Genomic DNA, 23,449 nt, shown 5'->3' with positions numbered 1-23,449 from the left:
ACCCTAACTTGGTTCCATGTTTTTTACTTCATAATTCCTTAGCCCCATTAATTCTGGCCCTAATTTTTTGTCAGGACCTTTCTCTACTTGTCTTAAACCTAGTGTCGAATTTTTAGATTTTTTTGTGCAGTCATTTAAGAGAAATAATTTTTCTCCTAAACTTTGTCAGAATAGTATGAAAATAGAACTTGTTTCCTACCCAACTAGACTCACCTAACCAAGGCTTGTCCTAAGAGCAATCCCATGGGCCCAAAAACACATCGCCCAATATGAACTCAAAAAATTTGGATGATATAACATTCATGATTTCTCTTGGAGTCATCTTCGGGTTATCATACATGTGTTTATATCATAGTCAATATTTTTAAAAAAACTCTTAATTATAGGATTCAGAATCCAACGCCCACAAAGGGGCTATGACATGACAAAGTAGGTCCAAAGGAGCAAATGTAGAGGTTGAGGTGACATGTGAATGTTAAAAGAGTCAAAAGACACTTGTCCTCTCCTAATTCAAGCTAAGGAAGATGAAAGAGGTCTGACAAGGAGGACACATGGTAAGCATTAGGAGATCCCTACAAAAGGAGATACTTTACAAATTTGAGAAGACGTGCCATGAGGGAGAGAAAGAAGAGAAGCAAAGAAAGGTGGATTCACCAAGTCAACCTAATGGGGGCCACATGAGGGCTCTTTAAATAAGAATAAAGACAATAAGAAGAAAGGAAAGGGTGGGACACCCCCCACTTTCGTAATAGGTGGGGCAAGGTCCCTTCCTCTACTTTCCAAATCTCTTGTGGATTGATTATTTTTATTTTGTGATTTTTGGTCTAGCATGATTTATTTATTCTTATTTAATTATGGTTTTAGCAACTTAGTAGGCTAACTAAGATTAGCTTTGTAGGGTCTCCAATTTGGCTAACCACCCCTCTCTTTAGTTTAGTTTCGACTGTAGTTTATGATTCGATTTTAGCAGTTAGAGGGTGTATGAGAGATATGAATTAGATTTTTTATTTTGGATTAGATCTAGACCCAACATAAGCTCACCCAGTATATAGTTTAAACTAATTTCACATTAAAACATGAAACCACACCATTACTTCATTAGCCGATTAGCCACTTTAACCGATTCCCTTGTCAAACCTTAAGCAGTGAAAACAGGGAACCTAAAGCCTCTACCACACCGTATCTAGTGAGGTATAGGTCCTAGGAACCCTCACCCATAGGTCCTAGGCCCTTCATCCAATAGGTTTGCACAATTTAAATTCGCAAGTATCCATTTAGAGTACCCATCCATTGCTCAGCCGGATATCCCGATCGGTCCATCTTTCTAGGCGAATCTGATTCCAACTACCTTGAGTGGTGAAAATTTTGAGAACACCACAATTTATAAATAACACCAAAAAATTTACTTGAAAGATACTTTTCCTACTATAAGGTTACACAATGATCCACCACATGTATGCACACTTTCACACTTCTTCATTTGAAAGAATGGTACCCGCGCACCTTTGTACAATAGATTTTCTTGGTGCAATCAACCATATTATAGAGGTTCTTTCTCGTGCATACTACAATGACTCTGTTATTATAGCTTTTCAGAAATTTTGTTTTATAGTTATTTATAATCACATGATCTTTAAAAACTCACGACAATGCTGAAAATCATTAAATCTTTTGCCAAAAAATAATTTCTGGATTGTTTGAGCCTGTTGCTAACTATTAAAATTGTTCACAATTATTAAGTTTTTTGTTACACAATTCGTCATACAACTGAGATGCCTTTACTTCTATAATTTTCAATTATTCTTCGTTGTATTAGAATCCGTTCAACAAAAACCTGTTCTACCATGTCTCATTAGTTTAAAAATATAAAATATTTCTCTTGCTCCCACAAATGCCTATATAACTTATATAAGGGTTCAACTTCTTAATTGCCATTGCTCATTATTTTTAACTGTCATTATTTATCTAATGTCATCACTTTCATTTTTTATAGTGTCTTTATAAAATAAAATTATTGTTTTTATTAAAAAATACTAATAAAAATGAACTTAATATTAATTTATAATATAATAAAAAAGTGTTTCTCTGTGAGATATGGCTTCAGAGACGAACTTCATACCGGTATCTTGTACTGCCACGCTGGATACGCACGCTAAGGTGCATCGAGTACCAATGAAACTATGATTTTACTTCATCATCGATATCAAAAATGGTAAATTACTTGAAAAGTTTTGCTCTTTATTTTGTTTGCCGGACCAAAGCGCACCGACCCCACATCAGGCCTTACAAACCGAGCAAGAAAATCTGACAGTCCGTTTCCCCTCCAACCCTCTCCCATCGAGCCAGGATCAGGTGTCATCACATGCCACACTTTGGGTGTGCCTCTGCACCAAACTGTGCCATGTGATGGCACCTGATCTGGCTCTCTCCGATCCCGTCCCACTATATCAGACCGACCCGTCCCAGACCGTATGCCAACTGACTTTATACTCTTTACATCGTATACAATACGGACCGTACAATTTAATATCGCGATTCGTCCCTTTTGGAAGGTTTTGGGGGGTTTCGATGCCCTAGTGCCGCGATCGTACGTCCCAGATCCCTCTGATCTGTCGGGCTCCCGTGGATCGGACGTCGCCGGATCTCCCCTCCATGGGCCGATCGCGAGGGGTCCCCAACTCCACCGACGACGATCCGCACCAGAGGTGAGTCCCCCCCCGTCGTTCCCCGATCGATCGCTCTAGGGTTTTCGGATTCCGGCAGCTGGGAATCGCCTCCGCGAACTTTTGCTGCAGGATATTTCTCCGATACCGTAGCGATCGATCTGGTTTCTTACCCACTATTCTTTTTTTTTTTTCGATTTTTCTTTTTTTGCGGTAGATCGAGTGGAATTTCACCTCCTCCTTTTTGGATGATTCTTCGATATTCATTACCGAAAATGCCTAGCGCAAAAACCTGGCTGCTCGCTGAAGCCATTTTAACAGGGGAATAACGAGTTTTTAACGTGATATTAGAAACAGACTAGGCCTTTGGTTTGAGAATAGTCCCCCCACTCTCCAGCGCCGAATACAAATAAATAACGTTTAAAATAATACGTTTTTTTGTTTAAATGTGGCCACAAAGAATGCTATCTTAAAAAAAAATCCCTCATTCGCGTATTGAGGAGGGTATTTTTGTAAATTTAAGAATTGAAGAGCTTTAAGAAATCCATCCGAGGAACTGGATTGTTCTTTCCGAGACGAATCGGAACCGGGGAGACATGTATGGAGTCGGTCAACAGTGGGCAAATTGCTCGTTGCCGTGGAAACCTGGCCTAGTTGCTGCTGAGCACACTTGAGACACGGTTGAGTACGACCCGGTCGAGTCTTCCTTATGAATCGGCCGTCTCTTAGCCATTATTCCGATCCTAAAACCGATACGAAACGGAGCGGGCAAAATCCGGTTGGGGCCCTGAAATTTCGAACTTTGCTATAAAGGCGGGCAATCAATGGAGTTTCAGAAATTTGTAGACGGAGGGAAGAGACCCTCCTTATTCCGGTCGTGTGTGAGAGAGAGAGAGAGACTGCAACCATGGTAGTGTTGAGGTTGCTCCCTCCGGCGACGCTCCGCCGTCGAGATTGATGGGGGCAAGTAGTTGGTCAACTTTCTTGTACGTTTGCGGCACGATGCGCCAACCGTCTGTCAGGTGGATGATGACTCACCTCCGGCTATAATTTGTGCTTCAATCCTCCGTACTGAGACGTTGGTTCTCTTTTTTCAGTGAAGTATTTTGGCATCATGTGCACCAAATTGTGTTAAAGCATGAAGATTTTGTCCATATTTGGACGACCCATCTGTTTGTTGTCTTTGTTTTCTGTGTATGTCGTTGCTTAGTTGATAGTGGTACGTGGAGAGAGGTAAATGCTTAAATGGGATGCTATTTTTTTCGGTAATGAAGGGTTGGGCGGAGGAGTATTCTGTCCATTACCGACGGTGCTGCAAATTGGCCCATCTATGAGGAAGATGGCTGTGGGGCAACATTTTCATGATTGAATACTTTGTCAGAATCTTGATTTGTTTTTATGGACTTACGGAGAATGATGTAGACACCAAATTAGTCTTTGGATACTTGGGAATTTTGGATTACTCACCCACTAGTCTGTGCATGCTGCATGCGTAAGCATGGAGAAGATGATACGTTTGTATGTGCTTTTATATTTGGGAGCTAGTAGAAGCTCAAACAGGAAATCAAAGGGAACTCCTGCTGTTAACTTCTGGAGTTGAGATCATGAGCACGAGCATAAAAAGTGTTCAGCTCATACTTTTATCTCCTCCTTTGGTCTTGTCATCCATGGTTAATGAACATATGGATGGTCATGTATGTTTATAAGTATGGTTTTTCTTTCCTTCTGCTTGTTCACTCATTCATGGAACATTATTTTTCAAAAAGTTATTCATAGTTGCCTGATAATAGACCCACCTCAGACTGGAAAACATCCTGGCTTTAACACATGAGTATGGTGATGAGTACATATTTGTTGCATGGATTTGAAGTGAACAACATAGAATTTATAGTACTGAAACTACCTGGAGTTGTGGCTATAATTAACCATGCTTTAGTTATCATGTGAAACTAGTGGCTGGACATTATCAGAGCTTTAAAAAGGAAATAAGATGTGATAATGGTTTCCTGTGTGAAAGATTTCCCAGAAAACATTTTATGTGACTGTCAACATGCTGATGTGACACATTATTTTAAGAGAGAAGAAAAGAGAGAGCATATGAAGACATTTATGGAAGAGATGATTGAACAAGAGGAACAGTTGATGACTTTCACTGTATGAGCAAGTGTTTGGCTTATGATCCATCTAGGAATTTGTTGACTGTTTCATGGATTTCATCTTCATGATGCCTTCCAAAATAATTTTTTGGAGAGGTCCTTTCTTTGCAAAAGTTTTGATGAAAATGCTCAGATAACTAGAAGTCACAGTTATGACACGAGAAATTATTAAAATAAAAGGGCAAATTCATGTGTTTCACAAGGTATCATGACACAAAAAATTATCTTTTCAATCTTTCCTTATTTTCCCCCTCTCTTTGGCTTCTTATAGTCAAAGTGGGGGATAAGCTTTAGTGATATTCTAGGATCCGGACTTCATATCCCAGAGATAAGATAGTCAACTCTATCTAGTGCAACTATCTTATTCAACCCTGTCCTTTATTGTTTGTTAGCTTTTTAGATAAGCAAATAGATGATTTCTGTTGTTTGTTCTTGTTTATAGTCAGCATCAAGCGCTAGTCAATATATTGACTTGGATAATTTCTTTTTGAAAAGATTTTCTGACTTGCTTCAAATTTTTTATCCTCTATGGTTTGCAGATCAAAACGAAGGAGGATCACCTCCAATGGAGAGAATTTAGAGAATAACAACACAGGTTTGGTGCCAAAATTACATATATCATCTTCATCTAGTTTTCTCTTTTTCCTGTTTCTTTTTTATTAATTCATTTTTTCTGACTGTAACAGCATTAATTATATGCACCCTATAGAAATCATAAATGATTTGATCAAACCACTTCATGCCGATATATTAAAAATCGACAAATCTAGGCATGAAGCATGCAGCCCAACATGAGGCTCACCCTCAATGCCTTGAGGAGTGAGTGTGAGGCAGTGACATCTTTGAGGTATTTGCCTAATTTTTACATGGCCACCAGTGGCCCTATAGAAATCATAAATGATGTGATCAAACCACTTCATGCCGATATATTAAAAATCGACAAATCTAGGCATGAAGCATGCAGCCCAACATGAGGCTCACCCTCAATGCCTTGAGGAGTGAGTGTGAGGCAGTGACATCTTTGAGGTATTTGCCTAATTTTTACATGGCCACCAGTGGCCCTATTTGGTTTTGCCTAAATCTTAACATGACCCCAAATTAACTCAAAACTGGAGTTAATTAAGATAAAAGTGACTGGTAGACAGGACACCATCTAGGATGACACTTGAGTAAAAGAAAGAGTTTCTATCTTTATCCTAGTTGCAGGAGTCTTGAGCAAATGGTAACAGAAACAAATAATGATTAGATGGACTTGGTCTCAATTGAAATGTGAGGGTTCTTGCTGCTAATAACATTAAAGATCTCTTTGTCTCAAATGTTCTTTGACTCACGGTTTGAAAACCTAGTGACTTGGTACTCTACTCATCTAAGCTTGACTCGGGAACTCCGGTGGGTCAACTTCGTGACTTGGTCTCAATTGAAATGTGTGTGTGTTGCGATAGCGTTTAATGATATGATGATGACTTTTCAAGATTTTACACTTGTGTATTGTGGTGATATTCATGTTTTACTGCTTTAGGTTAAGAATTATGTGGATCTGTGCATGCGTGTCTTAAATTTAATTGTCGTGTTGTACCTTGCATATCCACAGCATGCATGTTTCTTGTTCTCACATCTGTATCCATGTGACAAATGTTAAAATGTAATCTGTAATATATATATATATATTATTTAATATTATTATATTTTCTTTTATTATTTTCTTTTATTATTTTTCTTTATTTTCTTTTTTAACATCTAGTTCAATAGAAACTAGATATTTGATCCAGTCAAGTTCCTGTTGGACTGTAGTCCAACAGCTATAATAAATGCTGTTGGACTACAGTCCAACAGCTATAATAATAAATGCTGTTGGACTGTAGTCCAACAGCTATATTAAGAAATGTTGGAATCCAACGTCTCTTTTGGAGAGCTCAAAATGAGCTCTCCTCTCTCCCACTTTTTTGTATATATAGGGGTGAACCCCTTCAACGTAAATAACTATGCTTCTTAAGCATTTTGTTCATGAATAAAGTATTATTTATTTTTCAAGTGTTCTTCCTTTTATACCCTTTCAAGGGTCATGCTTGTAGTGTCTCCAATAGACACTTGTTTGTGAGTTATTTGTGCATTTGTTGAAGACCACCATTTCATTACATGGTATCAAAGCTACGAAATCCTTAGATCTTGAAGTGTTTCTGCCTCGATTTCCGTGCCACATTTACAAAAGGTGTTTCATCACCTTGTTCTTGGCTCAAAAAGATTTGTTTGAAGAAAGGCGAACTTGTGCTACAAAAAAAAAATTGGTTTTGTATCCTCTCTTATTCTTTTGTCTACTCTTTTTCTTTTCTTTTTATTTTTCTCTCTCTCGCCTCCTATTTATTCCTCTCTTACCCTTGTAAAAGATGGATGACAATGATAAGATCACCATCATTCCTATGAAGCTAAATGATACTAACTATGTAATGTGGGCTTCGATTATGAAGCACCACATTTGGGGAAAAGGTTTATGGGGTATAGTGGATGGTTCCGATTTAGAACCTAAACTATCTCTTACCAAGAAAGAGGGTGATAAAGAGGTTCCTCTAACGGAAGAAGAGAAGAGTAAGACGTTAGCCACTTATGAAAAGAAATGGAAAGAATGGAGGATAGGGCATGCAAAAATTATGTCATGGCTCATCAATAGCATAGACATTAAAAAATGCTCTAGTCTAGCTAAGTTTGAGCATGCCGATAAGGCTTGGGAATACCTCAAAAACATGTATTCCCTTAAAGATATTGCACATGTATGCAATTTACAAGATAAAGTTCGGACAATGACTCAAAAAGATAAAACTATTCGAGAATATTATAATGAGTTGTCCGAACTTTGGGAAGAGTTGGCTCTTCTTGAGCCCAAATGGCATTGTGCCGAAGACATCGAGCTTCGCCAAAAGCAACTCGATATGGAACATTTCTATCAATTTGTGAATGGTCTAAGGCCGGAGTTTGAATCCACCAAATCAGCCCTTTTACATCGTGGAAAAATTCCTTCTATTGTTGATGACTTTTCTAGACATACTTGGATTTATTTTCTTAAACATAAATCTGATGTCTTTGCTAACTTCCAAATATTTCATAAAATGGTTAAAAATAAGTTTCAAAATGATATTTCTATTTTTTGCACTGATTCAGGGGGAGAATTTATGTCCAACGAATTCAAAGACTATCTCAATTTACATGGTATTACACATCAAAGATCATGTCCACACACTCCACAACAGAATGGCCTAGCCGAACGCAAACACCGACACATTATGGAAACTACTAGGACATTGCTAATTGCAAATCAAGTTCCAAAAAGTTTTTGGGCTGAAGCGGTCCTAACTGCCACCTACCTCATTAATAGGATGCCATCTTCCTCATTAAAGAATACAACTCCAATAGAAAAACTTGTTAACTTAACTCCAGATTATTCTAGATTAAGAGTCTTTGGATGCAAATGTTTTGTTTTCACCAACAGAAATGACAAACTCTCTCCTCGTGCAATCCCATGTGCCTTTTTAGGATATGCTGATAATCAAAAAGGCTACAGGTGTTTCGATTTTCAAAATGACAAATTATATGTGTCAAGAAATGTATCTTTTTTGGAAAAAGAAAGCTTCTTTGAATTTGAAAAATCCAAGGATGTCACTGAATACTCGTTTTTAATTGATCCAATTTCAAAATCCAATGAATGTGATGTTGGATGTGACCTTGACAATGATCAAAGTCCTATTGCTGTTGAAAATGATGATAATGAAGAGCAAATCCATAGGGATGTTAGTCTACAATATTTAAGACGTAGAGAGCAAAATCTTCCATGTGCATTACAAAAATACTCTGAAGTCTCACCTAGAAGAACGTCTAGAATCTCTAAACCTCCAGAAAAATTTGTGTCTTATGAATCTTTTTCACCCACGTATAGGGCCGCCATTACATTAATACAATCATATGTTGAACCATCATCCTATTCTCAAGCAAAAAATCATATAGAATGGATAGAAGCCATGAAAATAGAATTGGATGCACTAGAAAAGGCCAATACTTGGACGATACAAGATATTCCTCCGGGTAAGAAACCTATAGGTTGTAGGTGGGTATACAAAGTCAAAACCAAAAGTGATGGGACCCTGGAAAGATATAAGGCCCGTTTAGTAGCAAAAGGATATGCCCAAGAGTATGACATCGATTATGAAGAAACATTTGCTCCTGTGGCCCGTATGACCACTGTTAGAACTTTAATAGCCTTGACCTCCATTAGAACATGGCCTATCTTTCAATTAGATGTCAAAAATGCTTTCCTGAATGGGAATCTCGTTGAAGAAGTATACATGGAAGCCCCACCTGGTATTAGTATCCCTAAGGGTAAAGCTCTTCGTCTAGAAAAAGCTCTTTATGGTCTTAAACAGGCTCCAAAAGCCTGGTATGACCGATTTAGTCATGTTATGCTTGATATTGGTTTTCAACCTTGTTTAACTGACACTGCTTTGTTTGTTAAGAAATCTGATGCAGGCATCATTATTCTTCTTCTCTATGTGGACGATATGATCATCACCGGAGGCGACAAACAGGGAGTTGCAAATATCAAATCTCTTCTTAAAACTCACTTTGAAATGACTGACTTAGGTTTATTAAGATATTTTTTAGGCATTGAAGTTGCTTATTCCCCTCGGGGGTATTTGATATCTCAATCTAAATTTGCTCTTGATATCGTTTCCAGGTCTGGAATTACAGATGATAAGAAAGTAGACACTCCAGAAGTTGTCAATGTTAAAATGAAAATTGATGATGGAGAACTTCTTGATGATCCTACTCCTTATAGACAGCTTGTTGGAGCTCTTTCTTATCTTTCCATTACTAGGCCAGATATAACTCATGCGGTTCATACAGTCAGTCAGTTTCAGCATGCTCCCACCTCCGTGCACATGGGAGCGATTTTGCGTATTATTAGATACTTAAAATCCTCTCTTTCACGAGGACTCTTCTTGTCTGCTTCATCTTCATTAAATTTAATTGCATATACTGATGCTGACTGGGGAGGTGATCCCAATAATAGACACTCAACTACTGGTTTTTGTGTGTTCCTAGGTGAAACCTTAATTTCGTGGAGGTGCAAGAAGCAACAGAAAGTCTCTCTTTCCTCCACCGAAGCTGAATACAGAGCCATGGCAACTACCACTATGGAGGTTGTTTGGCTCAGACGATTGCTAGCGGATATGGGAGCTAAAGCAACACAAGCTTCAAAGATGTGCTGTGACAACAAAAGTGCGATCTACATTGCAAGCAACCGGACATTCCATGAGCGCACTAAACACATTGAGATGGACTGTCACTATGTCAGAGAGGAATACTTACATGGAACCATTGATCTGCCATATGTTACATCAGAATATCAATTAGCAGACTTCTTCACCAAGCCTCTCGCTGCTCCCAGATTTCACTTCCTCTTAGACAAACTTTCGCTCATTGTACCGTAAGTTTGAGGGGGAGTGTTAAAATGTAATCTGTAATATATATATATTATTTAATATTATTATATTTTCTTTTATTATTTTCTTTTTTTATTTTTCTTTATTTTCTTTTTTAACATCTAGTTCAATAGAAACTAGATATTTGATCCAGTCAAGTTCCTGTTGGAACTTGACTGTGCAAATAGCTGTTGGACTGTAGTCCAACAGCTATAATAAATGCTGTTGGACTACAGTCCAACAGCTATAATAATAAATGCTGTTGGACTCAGCTATATTAAGAAATGTTGGAATCCAACGTCTCTTTTGGAGAGCTCAAAATGAGCTCTCCTCTCTCCCACTTTTTTGTATATATAGGGGTGAACCCCTTCAATGTAAATAGCTATGCTTCTTAAGCATTTTGTTCATGAATAAAGTATTATTTATTTTTCAAGTGTTCTTCCTTTTATACCCTTTCAAGGGTCATGCTTGTAGTGTCTCCAATAGACACTTGTTTGTGAGTTATTTGTGCATTTGTTGAAGACCACCATTTCATTACAACAAAGCCACTGTCTACACTGCTTCACCCTTTAGAGCAAAACATTTACACCTTGCTTAGCTCTACACCTACTCACCCAGACATCCCTCACTCTACATTGTCCCTCTTCAAGCCCCTTACAGCTAGCTTGCCCTCTCACACACTAACTAACTTGGTCAACCTAGTCACCCTACCCTTTTGCCTATGACTTCATCACCATCAGGCATCACCCAAACTCACACCCCATTCATACCAATCCTCCTCTCCTTCTTGATGTCTCAAGCGATAGGCAGAAAGCTTTGGCTTGCTGAAATGCCACACATGAAGCATTTGCCCTTCTTGTTACCCCTTGGAAGCACAGACAGTTAAGTCATGTACCTCGGGCTGACTTAAGCTGTAAATGATAACCTCTGGTCAAATACACGAGCCAGTGCCAATTGAGGCTATCATTAGGCCATCGTTAGGCTACCTTTTTTGAGGATTACATCCCTAATCAGTTGTGAATCTCTTCACATGGTTTGATCCAGTCTTGATATCCCCTCAATTCAAGCTGTTTGTGGACCTAAAACAAGTGATGCTAATTGCTAACTGTTAAATATATATATATATGTATGTATTTCTGTATTTGTATATATACATTTCTATGTATATATGCTATATTTTTTTTGTATTGTAATAGGTAATGCTCTCTAGGGGCATTTTAGTCTTTTTCTTGCCCATTAGTGGATTTTGTATTTGTGTACACTTTGCTCTCTTGTAGCCCATTAGTGACATTACTTTTGTGCATTCTTTGATTTCATTACATGGTATCAAAGCCTCTTGGTGTTGACACTCTTGGGCTCTATTGATTGTGCTTCTCAACTCTCAAGTGTTCAAAGTGCTTATGTATGTCGTGTTGGTAAAGATAGTGCTCTTCCTCATTCCTCCACGTTTCTTCTCTTTCCTCTATTTTCTTCGTCATGGCCGAAAAAGATGCAAAGATTGATCTCTCCTTCAAATTAAATGGTTTCAATTATTTGATGTGGGCGGCCACCATGAAAAATCACCTCAAAGAAAAAAACCTTGTGGTTATGTTTGTGGCATTGTATCGGAGCCACAACTTAAACTTACAAAGAAGGAGGTCAAGATAAGGCTCTAAATGAAGAAGAAAAAGAACGTGCTATCCAAGATTACCAAACGAAGGTATGGGATTGACTATGATGAAACCTTTGCTCCCATTGCTAAGATGACTAGTGCTAGGACATTAGTTACCTTAGCATCCATCAAATAATGGTCTATCTACCAATTAGATTTCAAAGACACATTTCTTAATGCTGATCTTTGTAAAGAAGTCTATATGAATCCTCTGCCTGGGTTCAACATTGAAAAAGGCCAAAATTTTCAAACTTAAGAAGACTCTTTATGGTCTTAAACATGCCCTAAAGGCCTGGTATGACCAATTTAGTAGAGTTATTAGTGATAGTGGATTTATTTCTTGTTTCACTGACACTGCTCTGTTTGTTAGAAATGCAGAAAACAATCTAATTATTCTGTTATTATATGTTAATGATATGATTGGAAGTGATAAAAATGGCATTGAAGAAATTAAAAATATTCTTAAAAGAAATTTTGATACATCTGACCTTGTTTTTCTGAGGTATTATTTAGGTATTGAAGTTGCCTATTCCCCTAGGGGGTATGCACTTTCTAAGATGACGCTTGTATTGGATATAATTGCTAAATGCGGTCTATCTGATGAAAAAGAACTGAATACTTCATAAGTGATCAATGCAAAAATGAGGGCCAATGATGAAACTCTATTAGAGGATCTTACTCCCTATTGTAAGTTGATTGTGTATCTTACATATTTATCCATCACAAGGCTTGATATAGCACATGCGGTTCACAGTGCAAGTGAATTCCATCATACTCCCACTTCTTTTCATGTGGTAGCAGTTATGCTGATTATTACATATTTAAAGGGGACAATGACAAAAGGGCTTTTCTTATCCTCTTCTTCATCTCTAAATTTAATTGCTTATATTGACTTTAATTGGGGTGACCTCTTGTCCCTATTCTCTCTATGCTTGTCTCAAGCATTCTATAAAATAATTTTATTATTTTATTTGTGCTCTCTCCCTCTTTGCAAGTGGTTTGTGTGTGCCCTTGTGGTGTATTGTATTTTTGCCCATTAGTGGCTTTTGTATTTGTGCACACTTTGCTCTCTTGTAGCCCATTAGTGGCACTACTTTTGTGCACTTTTTGATTTCATTACAGCTAACATGATGTCCATCTGTATTTATGTAAAATGATTGCTCATCCACTAAATAGTTTTGAGCAGCAAGTTTAAGTTGTTAGCATTAGTTTTTGGTTAAGTAGTTTTCTCGAATCATAACAATTTTGAGCTACATGATTGTTCCTTCCTCACCATCAGCATGCAACACTGCTATTATTTCTCTTAAAATCACAAAAAATTAGAGGCTACTTGGTGTAGGAAGTAGAGCATGGCTAGCAATGAATATAATCCATCCTTCCTCTTCTCCCAAATCCATCATTCTTTTCTCTGTTGTACTTGTAGCTGCCAAGTAAACCATAGCTCAGAATCTAGGGACAAGGTTTTAGAATAGTTGAGCTTAAGGTTGTGACTTGTGGAATAATTAGGCGACTCATACTAGTCACAACCTTACTTTTAGGAATTGGATGGAGGAGAAAAGCCTAAAAAAAATCAAAATAAAAACATCTGATTATGTGGCTGAAGGAACAAAAGAGGAAAACAAAATAGAGAAAGAACATGAAGAGAAAAGGGAGTATAAAAGAAAAGTGGATAAAAGACAGGTAAAACTCGAAGAGCATTTAAAGTGGAAAAAGAATGAAGAGAACATTTTGTTTGCTGTAAAATCTCAGCAAATGACGGTGATGTATTTGTCTTATTGATGGAAGAAATTACCCACTATTTACACCAAAAGCCATCCTTTTGGCTTTGGAAATGTTTCTGAAGTTATAGATGTCTTTGCTTAGAAGCTTGATATTTTTAGACGATGGTTGAAGATTACAAAAGGAATACATAACTTTGATGGCCTTTCTCAACTTGCGAAGTGAAATTGTCCCAAATAATTTGTTTGGTGCAAAAGCTTATTCTTTTAACTGAGGCTGTTCCAGGGTTACCGAAAACGCTACAACACTTGGGGAAGCGCGGAATGTGTCGCTTCCAAAAAGTATGGGGAAGTGTACATCTCATTTCGCTTCCTGCTCGCTTCTTCACTATCATGAAGTGAATTTTCTTTTTTTGGGGAGCTTGAAGCCTTTAACAAAATATTTTTGCCCAATATTGAAAAAACTCAATTCCTATTCGCGTCCCACTTGAATCCTATGTCGCTTCCCTCTTGGTTTCCTCTTCATTTCTGGTTCACTTCCCTTCTCGCTTCCAAGACGATTCCCGGTTCGCTTCTAAGTCATCCCGTGCTTCCTGCTTCTTAAAATTTTAGAAGTGCCTCACTTTCCGCTTTCCCTTCCTGAATCGCTTCCCGCTTCCGCTTCCTCGATTAGCAACTTTGTGCTGTTCATACACTACTATTAGATGAATAAGAATTAAATGGGTAGATGAAATTGAAAACCAACACAAATGCATATACTGCATGTGGAACTAAACTGAATTATGCAGCTACTGTAAAAAAACTTCAAAATTTTGTTGTACATCTCAGAGTTACCGGAAGCTTCTTAGGTAGGTGCGAAGCTCGCTTCCCGGAAACTCGCTTCGGAAGCGCGATACTCCTCGCTTCCGAAACTTGATGGGAAGCTTGATTCCCCCACGCTTCTTCAATGCTTCTCATACACATGGTCTATGCATACTATATATTTTTCTCACGTTTCTTTTCATCTTTTTCATGTATTTTCTTTCACGCTTTCACTCACTTTCCATGTACTTTATTTAAATTGGTAACCATCATTGTTAGATTTTAACAAAAAATTTAACTCTTTTACAAAAAAATCATGAAATATAAGAATGATCAATTTTATTTTAGTTTTTATTTGTTTCTTGTTTGATTCCATATTGCTTCATTTTTTATTCATATTTTGCTTTTAAATTGAAACTTCGCTTCCCGCTTCGTATAAATTTTAAAATGCCTCGCTTTTCGCTTCCGCTTCCCGTATCGTTTCCCGCTTCCGCTTCCTAGTTTGGCAACCTTGGTACATCTATAAAATTTAATTTTCAGTCATGTTTTGAATAAGGTCCTTCCAAGAAACCATATTAGCGGATAAAATTTTCAGTCCATGTCATGTGATTCTTCTAAACCCTTTTGTCTGAGTCTAAATTTTGGCTTGAAATTTCTTTCAAAAAACAAACAAACTAAGATATATACCTGATTTCTTAAAATCATCGTTTGGCAGTTATTGATGTAAAATTTTATCTAGATAACACTAGTAGGCTAAAAAAATTGTAAAAATCAAGTTGGAAGATTCTAAGATATGATGTATAATACCATATCATGTTGTTTCATAATAATCACCAAAGAATTAAAAAAATTAGGAAAAACAAAACAATAAAGATCAAGAAAGGAAAAGCATAACACTCGATAAAATCTACCTAGATGTAGACTACTGAAACATATTAACTAATAGTCACTAACAAGTGACACCTGACAAAACAAGAAATATACAACAATCAGTAAACAAAGATTTTAACATGAATAAATAAGGAAAGAAACACAATCATAAATATCTATATGGACACTATTGTACTTTAGGGCAGATTAAGGTACATCTTGAAAAAAGATCACTTTTAGTGCTCAAATTTGAGCAAAATCATGAAAATGTTGAAAACTTTTAGGGCAAAATGTTTCAAAATCAGTGCAAAGGTGTGGGTGTGTGTTTTTCTTTTCTATTGTTTTGAGTGTAAAAATGATGTAAAAGATGACCCTTTTTATGCTAAAAAGGCTGGCCAAAGATGGCTGGACGAACTTTTAGCTTGGTCGGAAGTTAGGAACTTACAACAGGTTGTATCATATAATGGTACAGTATGATACAGACATATATCATATAATACTGGTTGAATAACAACCTGTTAATCGTGATCTAATGATTTTAGGTTGTCTACTGTATTGTCTGGGATTTTGATGTTGCGATACAACATATGTATCATACAATAAGATGCAGCTTTCACAACGAGTAACAAATTAAAAGAATAACAATGCATAAACTTCTAATTGTGGCTTATTCAGTTTTAGTTATGGAATCTTATTAACAAGATTCTTCTATTGAATATGAGCAACTAGTTATACATTAATACACATGAAAAGGAACAGATTTGCCCATAACTAACAACCAAATAACGTTCATAAATGGACACACATTGACAATAAATCATGTCTTATAGCAGACTTTCATAAATCTGGTGCATTTGTGATTATAGGAAAGGTGTATTAAGGAAGATTTGAAGACAATGAAATGTCTCAAAAGTATCACATTCCTTTGAGAAAATTTTCTTACACATGTATTTGATATTGCTATAGTGCTTCTTTACAAACTCTTATACTTTTTATGTGGGCACATCTTGCCTTCATATTGGAGAAATCTTATTACTGTTCTGGGTCAAAGAAAGGAGGAACGGAAAAATGTGGAAAAGGAAGAACACACAGGAGAAAGAGGGAAAAGAGAGGAAGAAGGTAAGATAAAAGAAAAAGAATCAAGCAGCAGAGAAGCGATCAAACCTTTTTCATGGCTTTGAAATCTTAAGGGTATGTTTGGTGGCTCGTCGAAGATTGGACAGAACAAACATAACAGATAGAACCCATGTTCTGTAACAACTGTACTATGTCCAACGTTAGTTTCGACTAGACAATAAGTTGTGTTCCTTGTGTCCAACGTTCGGTTTTAAAGCTGTGCGGACAGCTTGAACACATGTTTATAATGAGTCGAATAACTTTGTTTTGGATCGTACGATTCGATCCGCCCAACCATATGAGTGTTTTAACATGTTTATTATGGATTTTAACTTCGGATATGGATCTCGGATTGGATCTAAAAACTAAAACATATTTAAAATTTGGGTAATTTGAGAAAAAGTAAGATTGATATTTTATTAATATATAAATGCTTTAATCAGTGTCATGTTGGATCTAATTATGAAAGTTTATAAAAAATTATGGATTTTATCCCCAAATATGGATCTCAAACAGGATCCAAATATGAAAAAAATGTTTAAATTTTGGGTATTTTGAGAAAAAAAATAAGAATTCATATATTTATATATATATATATATATAAATGCAAAAACCATAAATAAATCATAAAATCATAAAATTCAAGAAAATAAACCATAAATAAACCAAAGAAAAACCAAAGAAAATCAAAGAAAAAAACCCTTGATAAATACTAATCAAAGAAAACCCCCTAATCAATAAAATGAAAGGAAAAAAAACCCTAATCAATGAAAATCAAAGCAAAAACCCGAATTATTTAAAACCCCCCTAAGAAGATCAAAGAAAAATTAAAGCTCTAATCAAAGAAAATTCGAGAAAAAATCAAAGAAAAAGTCAAAGTCCTAATCAAAGAAAATCAAAGAAAAACTCTAATCAATGAAAAAAAACCCATAATTATTTAAAAAAACCGTAAGAAGATCATAGAAAAAATCAAAGAAAAAATTAAAGAAAAATCAAAGCCCTAATCAAAGAAAAAAACACTAATCAATGACAATGAAAGAAAACCCCCCTAATCAATAAAAATCAAAGGAAAAAACCCTAATAAAGGAAAATAAAAAGCCCTAATAAAAAAATTAAAGCCCTAATAAAAAAAAATCAAAGAAAAATCAAAGAAGATCAACGAAAATTGAAGCCCTAATCAAAGAAAAAAATCTCTAAAAAGAAGAAGAGAGAGAGAGAGAGAGAGAGAGAGAGAGAGAGAGAGAGAGAGAGAGAGAGAGAGAGGAACGAAGAAGGGGAAGAAAGAAGAAAGGGGGGGGGGGGAGAGAGCGCTCACTGCCGGCCTCGCTGCTGACCACTGCACAGGAGAGAGAGAAACGAAGAAGGGGAAGAAAGAAGAAAAGGAGAGAAAGAGAGGTTCAGGGAGACCCCTCTGCCTATTTTTCTTAATGATGTACCCTGTCCTGTTCTTAATGTACTAGGGGTGTGTGTGTGTGTGTGGAACACTTGCATCAATGAATATAGGATGCGGCGGACAGTGTTCCATCATTTGCCATGTCCAACGTTTGTTAGATCCCCTGTTCCCAGTGGCCGCACCATCCAAAATCGGATGGGGGGGGGGGGGGGACAAGCCCTAAGGCATTGCTTGCAGCATAAGACATACAGGCAGCAAGTGAAATATAAAAGGAAAATAAAAGAAGATGAAGGAGAAACTGAGGGACTTGAGCTAAGGAAAGCAGCCACACTTGTGGGGGTGGCAGCCTTTCATTCTTATTTTTAGTGGATCCTCTAAAACCCTAATTAGGGTTTTAACCATTAGGGCATTATTTTGTCCCCAAAATTACAAACAATACCCCATGAGGGGCATCCTCTATGGTAATTCAAAAGACTACATTACAAGACTGCCACTGCTATTGAAGTGCAGAAATACCCTTATAATTGTACCTAAGTGTTTCTTAACACCTTTTGAAAATATGCAATTTTCTAATATAACTTGCACAATACTTCTGTCTGCATTTATCCTTGATTCTTTGTGATATGCAATTTTCTAATATAACTTTCACAATATTTCTGTCTGCATTTATCCTTGATTCTTGATGATACTATGAGACTATTTTGGATATGCACTTATGATACTTCAACTTTCCATAAGGTTTGGATTTTTTTCCTTTTTTTTGTTTGTCAAAAGATTCATATTGCTCTGGTGCCAAATTCTTGTAGTTGCAAAATCTATTCTATATGCTTTGCTATGGAGCTCAGTTTAGGACCACATGCTGCATTCTGTGCTGTTGTAACATGAGTCAATGCGTGTCATGCTCAAATTCATTTTTCACATTATTTAGTGAATGTCCCTGCTGTAGTTGTTATTCCTTGTTGAATGCTTAAGCTCATTTGCTTCTTAACGCAGTTATGGTATACAGTTTTAAGACTCTAAAAGCTTGAGTAAATTGATACATTTCCATATTAATATCAAAGTCTCCTTTGATGTTCTCCATAATTACCATGTCTTTTCCCCCCTTGATCTCATAGGAGCAACTGAAGGAAAACGTGCTTTGTACCACTGCAACTATTGCAATAAAGACATATCAGGAAAGATTCGCATTAAATGCACAAAATGCCCTGATTTTGACCTATGTGTGGAATGCTTTTCCGTAGGAGCTGAAGTTACACCTCACAAAAGCAATCACCCTTACAGGGTTATGGTTAGTATCCTACAAAATACTTCATTTATCCTCTGATTTTGTTCCAGGATCTTTTCCGGCTGTAAGATAAACTATCTTAGTCATCTTTTCAGGAAAAGACTTAATGCAGTGTAGCATGCAATTGATAATAGAGGTGGATGTGATCATGTGAGGCCTGATGAAATTGGGGTTGGCGACATTAGAGCCTGACTATGTGGAGAAAAACCAGGGCCGAACCTGGTCCAGCCTGCTAAGCCTCAATCTGAGTCAACCTATGTGGAATGCATGTGCATAGGTGCCCAAACGAAAGTCATGCATCACGAGAGAGAGGGGGGTGGTTAGTGGCCAGTAGGGATGTAAACAGTTACTCAGATTCAGCAGCCAAAACAGGATTCGGTAACCAAAATAGTATCTCCTTAATAATCAGATCCAGATTCAGTTCAAGTTTTGCATTCGTATCTGAATCTAAATACATGTAAATGTTGGATTTACATCAAGCCCAATCTGGATTTGGTTTTGGCCATCTGACTTCGAACCCAAATCTGGATCTGACTAAGTCGGACTCTGTAATGCCTAGATCCGACATGTGTCTAACCTGTTTAGATCCCTAGTGGCTAGGGAAAGCCACATATTAGCTTGATTGGTGGGTGAGAGCTATGTCACATGCACATGCCATGTAGGGTCTCGTGTCTAGGAGACACGATATGACACATGGGCATCCATGACACATTCACGTAATATTTTAATAATAGTTTTTAGGAGTTTTCAATAATGTTTTCAACTTTTCATTCACAAGTGTATATTTATCAATTAAAAAATACATTTTCTTAGTTATAAATTATAAAAAATCAGGATCTTGCATCTTAGTTTTCGAAAAACAAAGAAAGGAAAGAAAGAAGGAAGAAGGAAATGTGGAAGGAAAGAAAAAAGGCGGAAAGAGGAAAAACATAAAGGAAGAAAGAAAGGAAAGAAGAAGAATGAAGGGGTCTTATTTTTTTGATTTTTCCTTTCTCATCAAATTTTTCATTTTTTTTTTAATTTTTGGGATTTTTGTGAGTTTTTCTTGAGATTTATTGAAAAAACTATAATATCCCAAGATTTTGGTTTGTTGAGATATAGCTAAGACCGATATATAAAACTTGCTTCTATGGTGGTATTGTACCACCATAACTTATGGTGGTACACCGTTGATTTACATAGATCTAAGCTTGAAAATTAGTGTGTTCTAATGTGTGGGGGCCTGCTCCTGTTACCTCTGGTTCTGGAAGCAGATACTATTTAATTTTTGTTGATAGCTACGCTCGATACACCTGAATATTCTTCATGAAAAATAAATCGAAAGTTTTTCCGTTGTTTCAGAACTTTCTTTCCTTAGTCAAAAATCAATTTTCTGAGTCCATTCAATTTTTCCAGTTTGATGGGGGAGGGGAGTTCACATCCAGTGATTTTATTTTTTTTCTTCAAAATAATGAAATAAGAAGAAGGGTGTCCTGTCCAGATACACCACAACAAAATGGGATTGCTGAACGGAAACACAAAGCATCGTTGAAAGTGCGATGAGTATGATGCATGACAGCAATCTCCCCATTTTCTTGTGGACGGAAGCTTTTCATTCTGTCGTATATGTGATAAATAGACTACCTATGGTTCTGTTGGAAAATAAGTCTCCTTATCATTGTCTTTTTTGAGTCCATCCTAATTATCATGATTTACATGTCTTTGGATGTGTTTGCTACGTGTATGTTGATCAATCTCTGAGGAACAAGTTTCAAGACAAGGCTCAGAAATGCAGTTTTGTAGGTTATGCAGACGACTATAAAGGATACAGATGTTATGGCCCTGCTAGCAGACGTATCAAAACCTCAAGAAATGTCGTGTTTGACGAGCTGAATTTTGATCATAACACTGACATCGTTGATAAGTCATCCTCCGAAAAAGACAGGCCGGAAACCTTTAATGCACCGAGCTCCCAGAATGGTGTTGAAACACCGCAGTTGATCCAAGGCAAATATAAGGGCATCTCCTATACCCGGCAAAGGAGAGGGACTTCAAGCCTCTTAGATCATGCACCAGAGGATACATCTACTTCCTCACATACACTTGAGGTTAGGAGATCTAATCGCATGTGGTGCCCTATTGATAGGTGGGTCAACTATAACTTTTCCATGGACTTTCAGTTTTTTCTGACTATCCTTGACAAAGAAGATGAACCTATTATGTACTATCAGGCGGCTACCTCTAAGAAATGGGTAGAAGCTATAAATGATGAAATGCAAGCCCTGCACGAATGTGGAACTTGAGAAATTGTCCCTAGACCATGTGTCAGGAATGTGGTAGGATGCAAGTGGGTTTACAAAATAAAATATAAACCAGATGAAACTATTGAACGATATAAGGCGAGGCTCATGGCAAAAGAGTTCACGCAAGAAGCAAGGCAAGACTACGATGAGACTTTTAGTCCAGTTGTCAGAATGGGGACGATTCAAATTATCCTCTCCTTAGTTGTTGAGCATCGATGGATGTTGAGCCAGATGGATGTAAAAAAATGCATTTTTGCATGGGGATTTGAAGGAAAAAGTTTACATGGAACAACCCCCTGAATATTATGAGCAGAATTGTAAAACACGTGTGCAGATTAAAAAGAGCTATCTACGGCCTAAAGCAAGCATCACGCTCTTGGTTCAATAGCTTCTCTCTTGAGATCCAGAAGCATGGATTCTTGCACTCCCTATTAGATCACTCATTATTTATATTTAGAAGAGAAAACGTGATCACTTTATTACTAATTTATGTAGATGATATTGTCATCACAGAAAATTATGAAGATCACATTAAAAAGGTAAAAGAACTGCTAAGTTAGAGGTTCAAGATGAAAGACCTCGGTATCCTACGCTATTTTCTTGGGGTAGAAGTTGATAGACGGACAGATGTCTTGACTCTCACTCAGCACAAGTACACAATGGATGTTCTAAGCAAAGCAAGCATGAAGGATTGTAAACCTCTGGGAAGTCCAAGTGTTCACCTAAAATTGGTGCTCACGATGGAGACTTGTATGAGGACCCCACCAGGTACCGACGTCTAGTAGGGATGCTACAGTATCTCACATTCACTCGACCTGACATTGTTTATTCAATCAATCAGGTGTCTCAATTCATGCATGAGCCACGTACTGGACACATGGAGGTTGTTAAGAGGATACTCAGATATTTAAAAGGAACAGTTAGAGATGGGCGGATATATTCTCAGAAATCGTCAAGTGACGATGCGTGTGAGCTTACTGTCTATTGTGATGCAGATTGAGCAGGGATCCACATGAATGAAGGTCTATTTCAGGACATTATGTATTCATTGGCAAGAACTTGGTATCTTGGAGTAGTAGAAAACAGAAAGTCATCGCTAGATCAAGCATTGAGGCCGAGTACAAATCCATGGTTGTTGCTATTGCTGAAGTCACATGTGTCAGACATCTACTAACCGAAGTAGGAGAGACGATTTCTCGGACTATCTTGTTGTGTGACAATCGAAGTGCCATTAACATGTCGTTCAATCCGGTACACCACAGTCGAGCTAAGCATATTGAGATAGATCAACATTTTATAAGGCAGAAAGTTGAAGAAAAAGAGGTTAAACCCGAATTTGTTAGAACTTAGAATCGAAAATCAAGTTGCAGACATAGTCACAAAAGGTTTCACAAAGGATCACTTTTGGACGCTTAAAAGCAAGTTGCTCATGGTTCAAAGCCATGATCAACTTGAGGGGGTGTGAAAAGATGTTTGTATTTTCACGTGTAACATCTTTTATGTACTTCGGGTCTGGATCTTACATCAGACCCGATTCATACTGTAATATAAAGTATAAATATAAGGTCACGATTTCATTATTGGAAATTGTGACAGTCACAGCCCCTTCTCTTCTTCGTCAACTCTCTTCTTGCAAAATAAGCTCAGGCGAATTCTAACACATAGATGTGTTCATGGTTTGTTTGCTAAGGATCAAGCCTTGAATCGTGCTTTTCTGAAATTTTGGCACATTGTGGGCTGTTGATTTTTAGACCCTTTAAAAACCTAATTACTTGTCATAATCACATGATTCAAAACAGGTTTTCTACTAAACAAACTATGTGGATCACATCCGTAACATTTGATCTATAAAAAAATGGGAATTTTTGAAGAAAAAAGTTATTTCTACTCATTAGTTCCTTACCTTTATTAGTAGCCAATATTTACCCATATAAATAGGAAAATAGATGGTGGTTTTGTACCATGATATCTTATGGTTGTATGGATCTAGCCATCAAATGATAAATCTAACCATACAGATGTGTTTAGCATGGTTTGTTTATATTA

At 37.0% G+C, this 23,449-nt stretch overlaps 1 protein-coding gene across 5 annotated transcripts in view; it reads left to right on the top strand.

The window, feature by feature from the left end:
* The first annotated feature begins 2,547 nt into the window (after positions 1–2,547).
* The window catches only part of LOC149818900 (transcriptional adapter ADA2-like), a 137,095-nt gene continuing 116,193 nt past the window's right edge, over positions 2,548–23,449 (top strand). For 2 of the 5 annotated variants that reach the window (XM_089984298.1, XM_089984296.1), the window contains exons 1-3: positions 3,505–3,685; positions 5,359–5,414; positions 18,952–19,124. In XM_089984298.1, coding sequence (XP_089840424.1) covers positions 3,621–3,685; positions 5,359–5,414; positions 18,952–19,124 — 294 coding nt within the window. In that variant the 5' untranslated portion in view covers positions 3,505–3,620. Of the gene's footprint in view, positions 2,706–3,504; positions 3,686–5,358; positions 5,415–18,951; positions 19,125–23,449 lie in introns of those variants that run through there. The other 3 variants (XM_089984297.1, XM_089984299.1, XM_089984300.1) reach the window with 3 other exon arrangements.

Source organism: Nuphar pumila, chromosome 13 (assembly GCF_984573655.1).
Source record: "Nuphar pumila chromosome 13, dmNupPumi1.hap1.1, whole genome shotgun sequence".
Lineage (NCBI taxonomy): Eukaryota > Viridiplantae > Streptophyta > Magnoliopsida > Nymphaeales > Nymphaeaceae > Nuphar > Nuphar pumila.
This window is presented reverse-complemented; position numbering and strand designations above follow the sequence as displayed.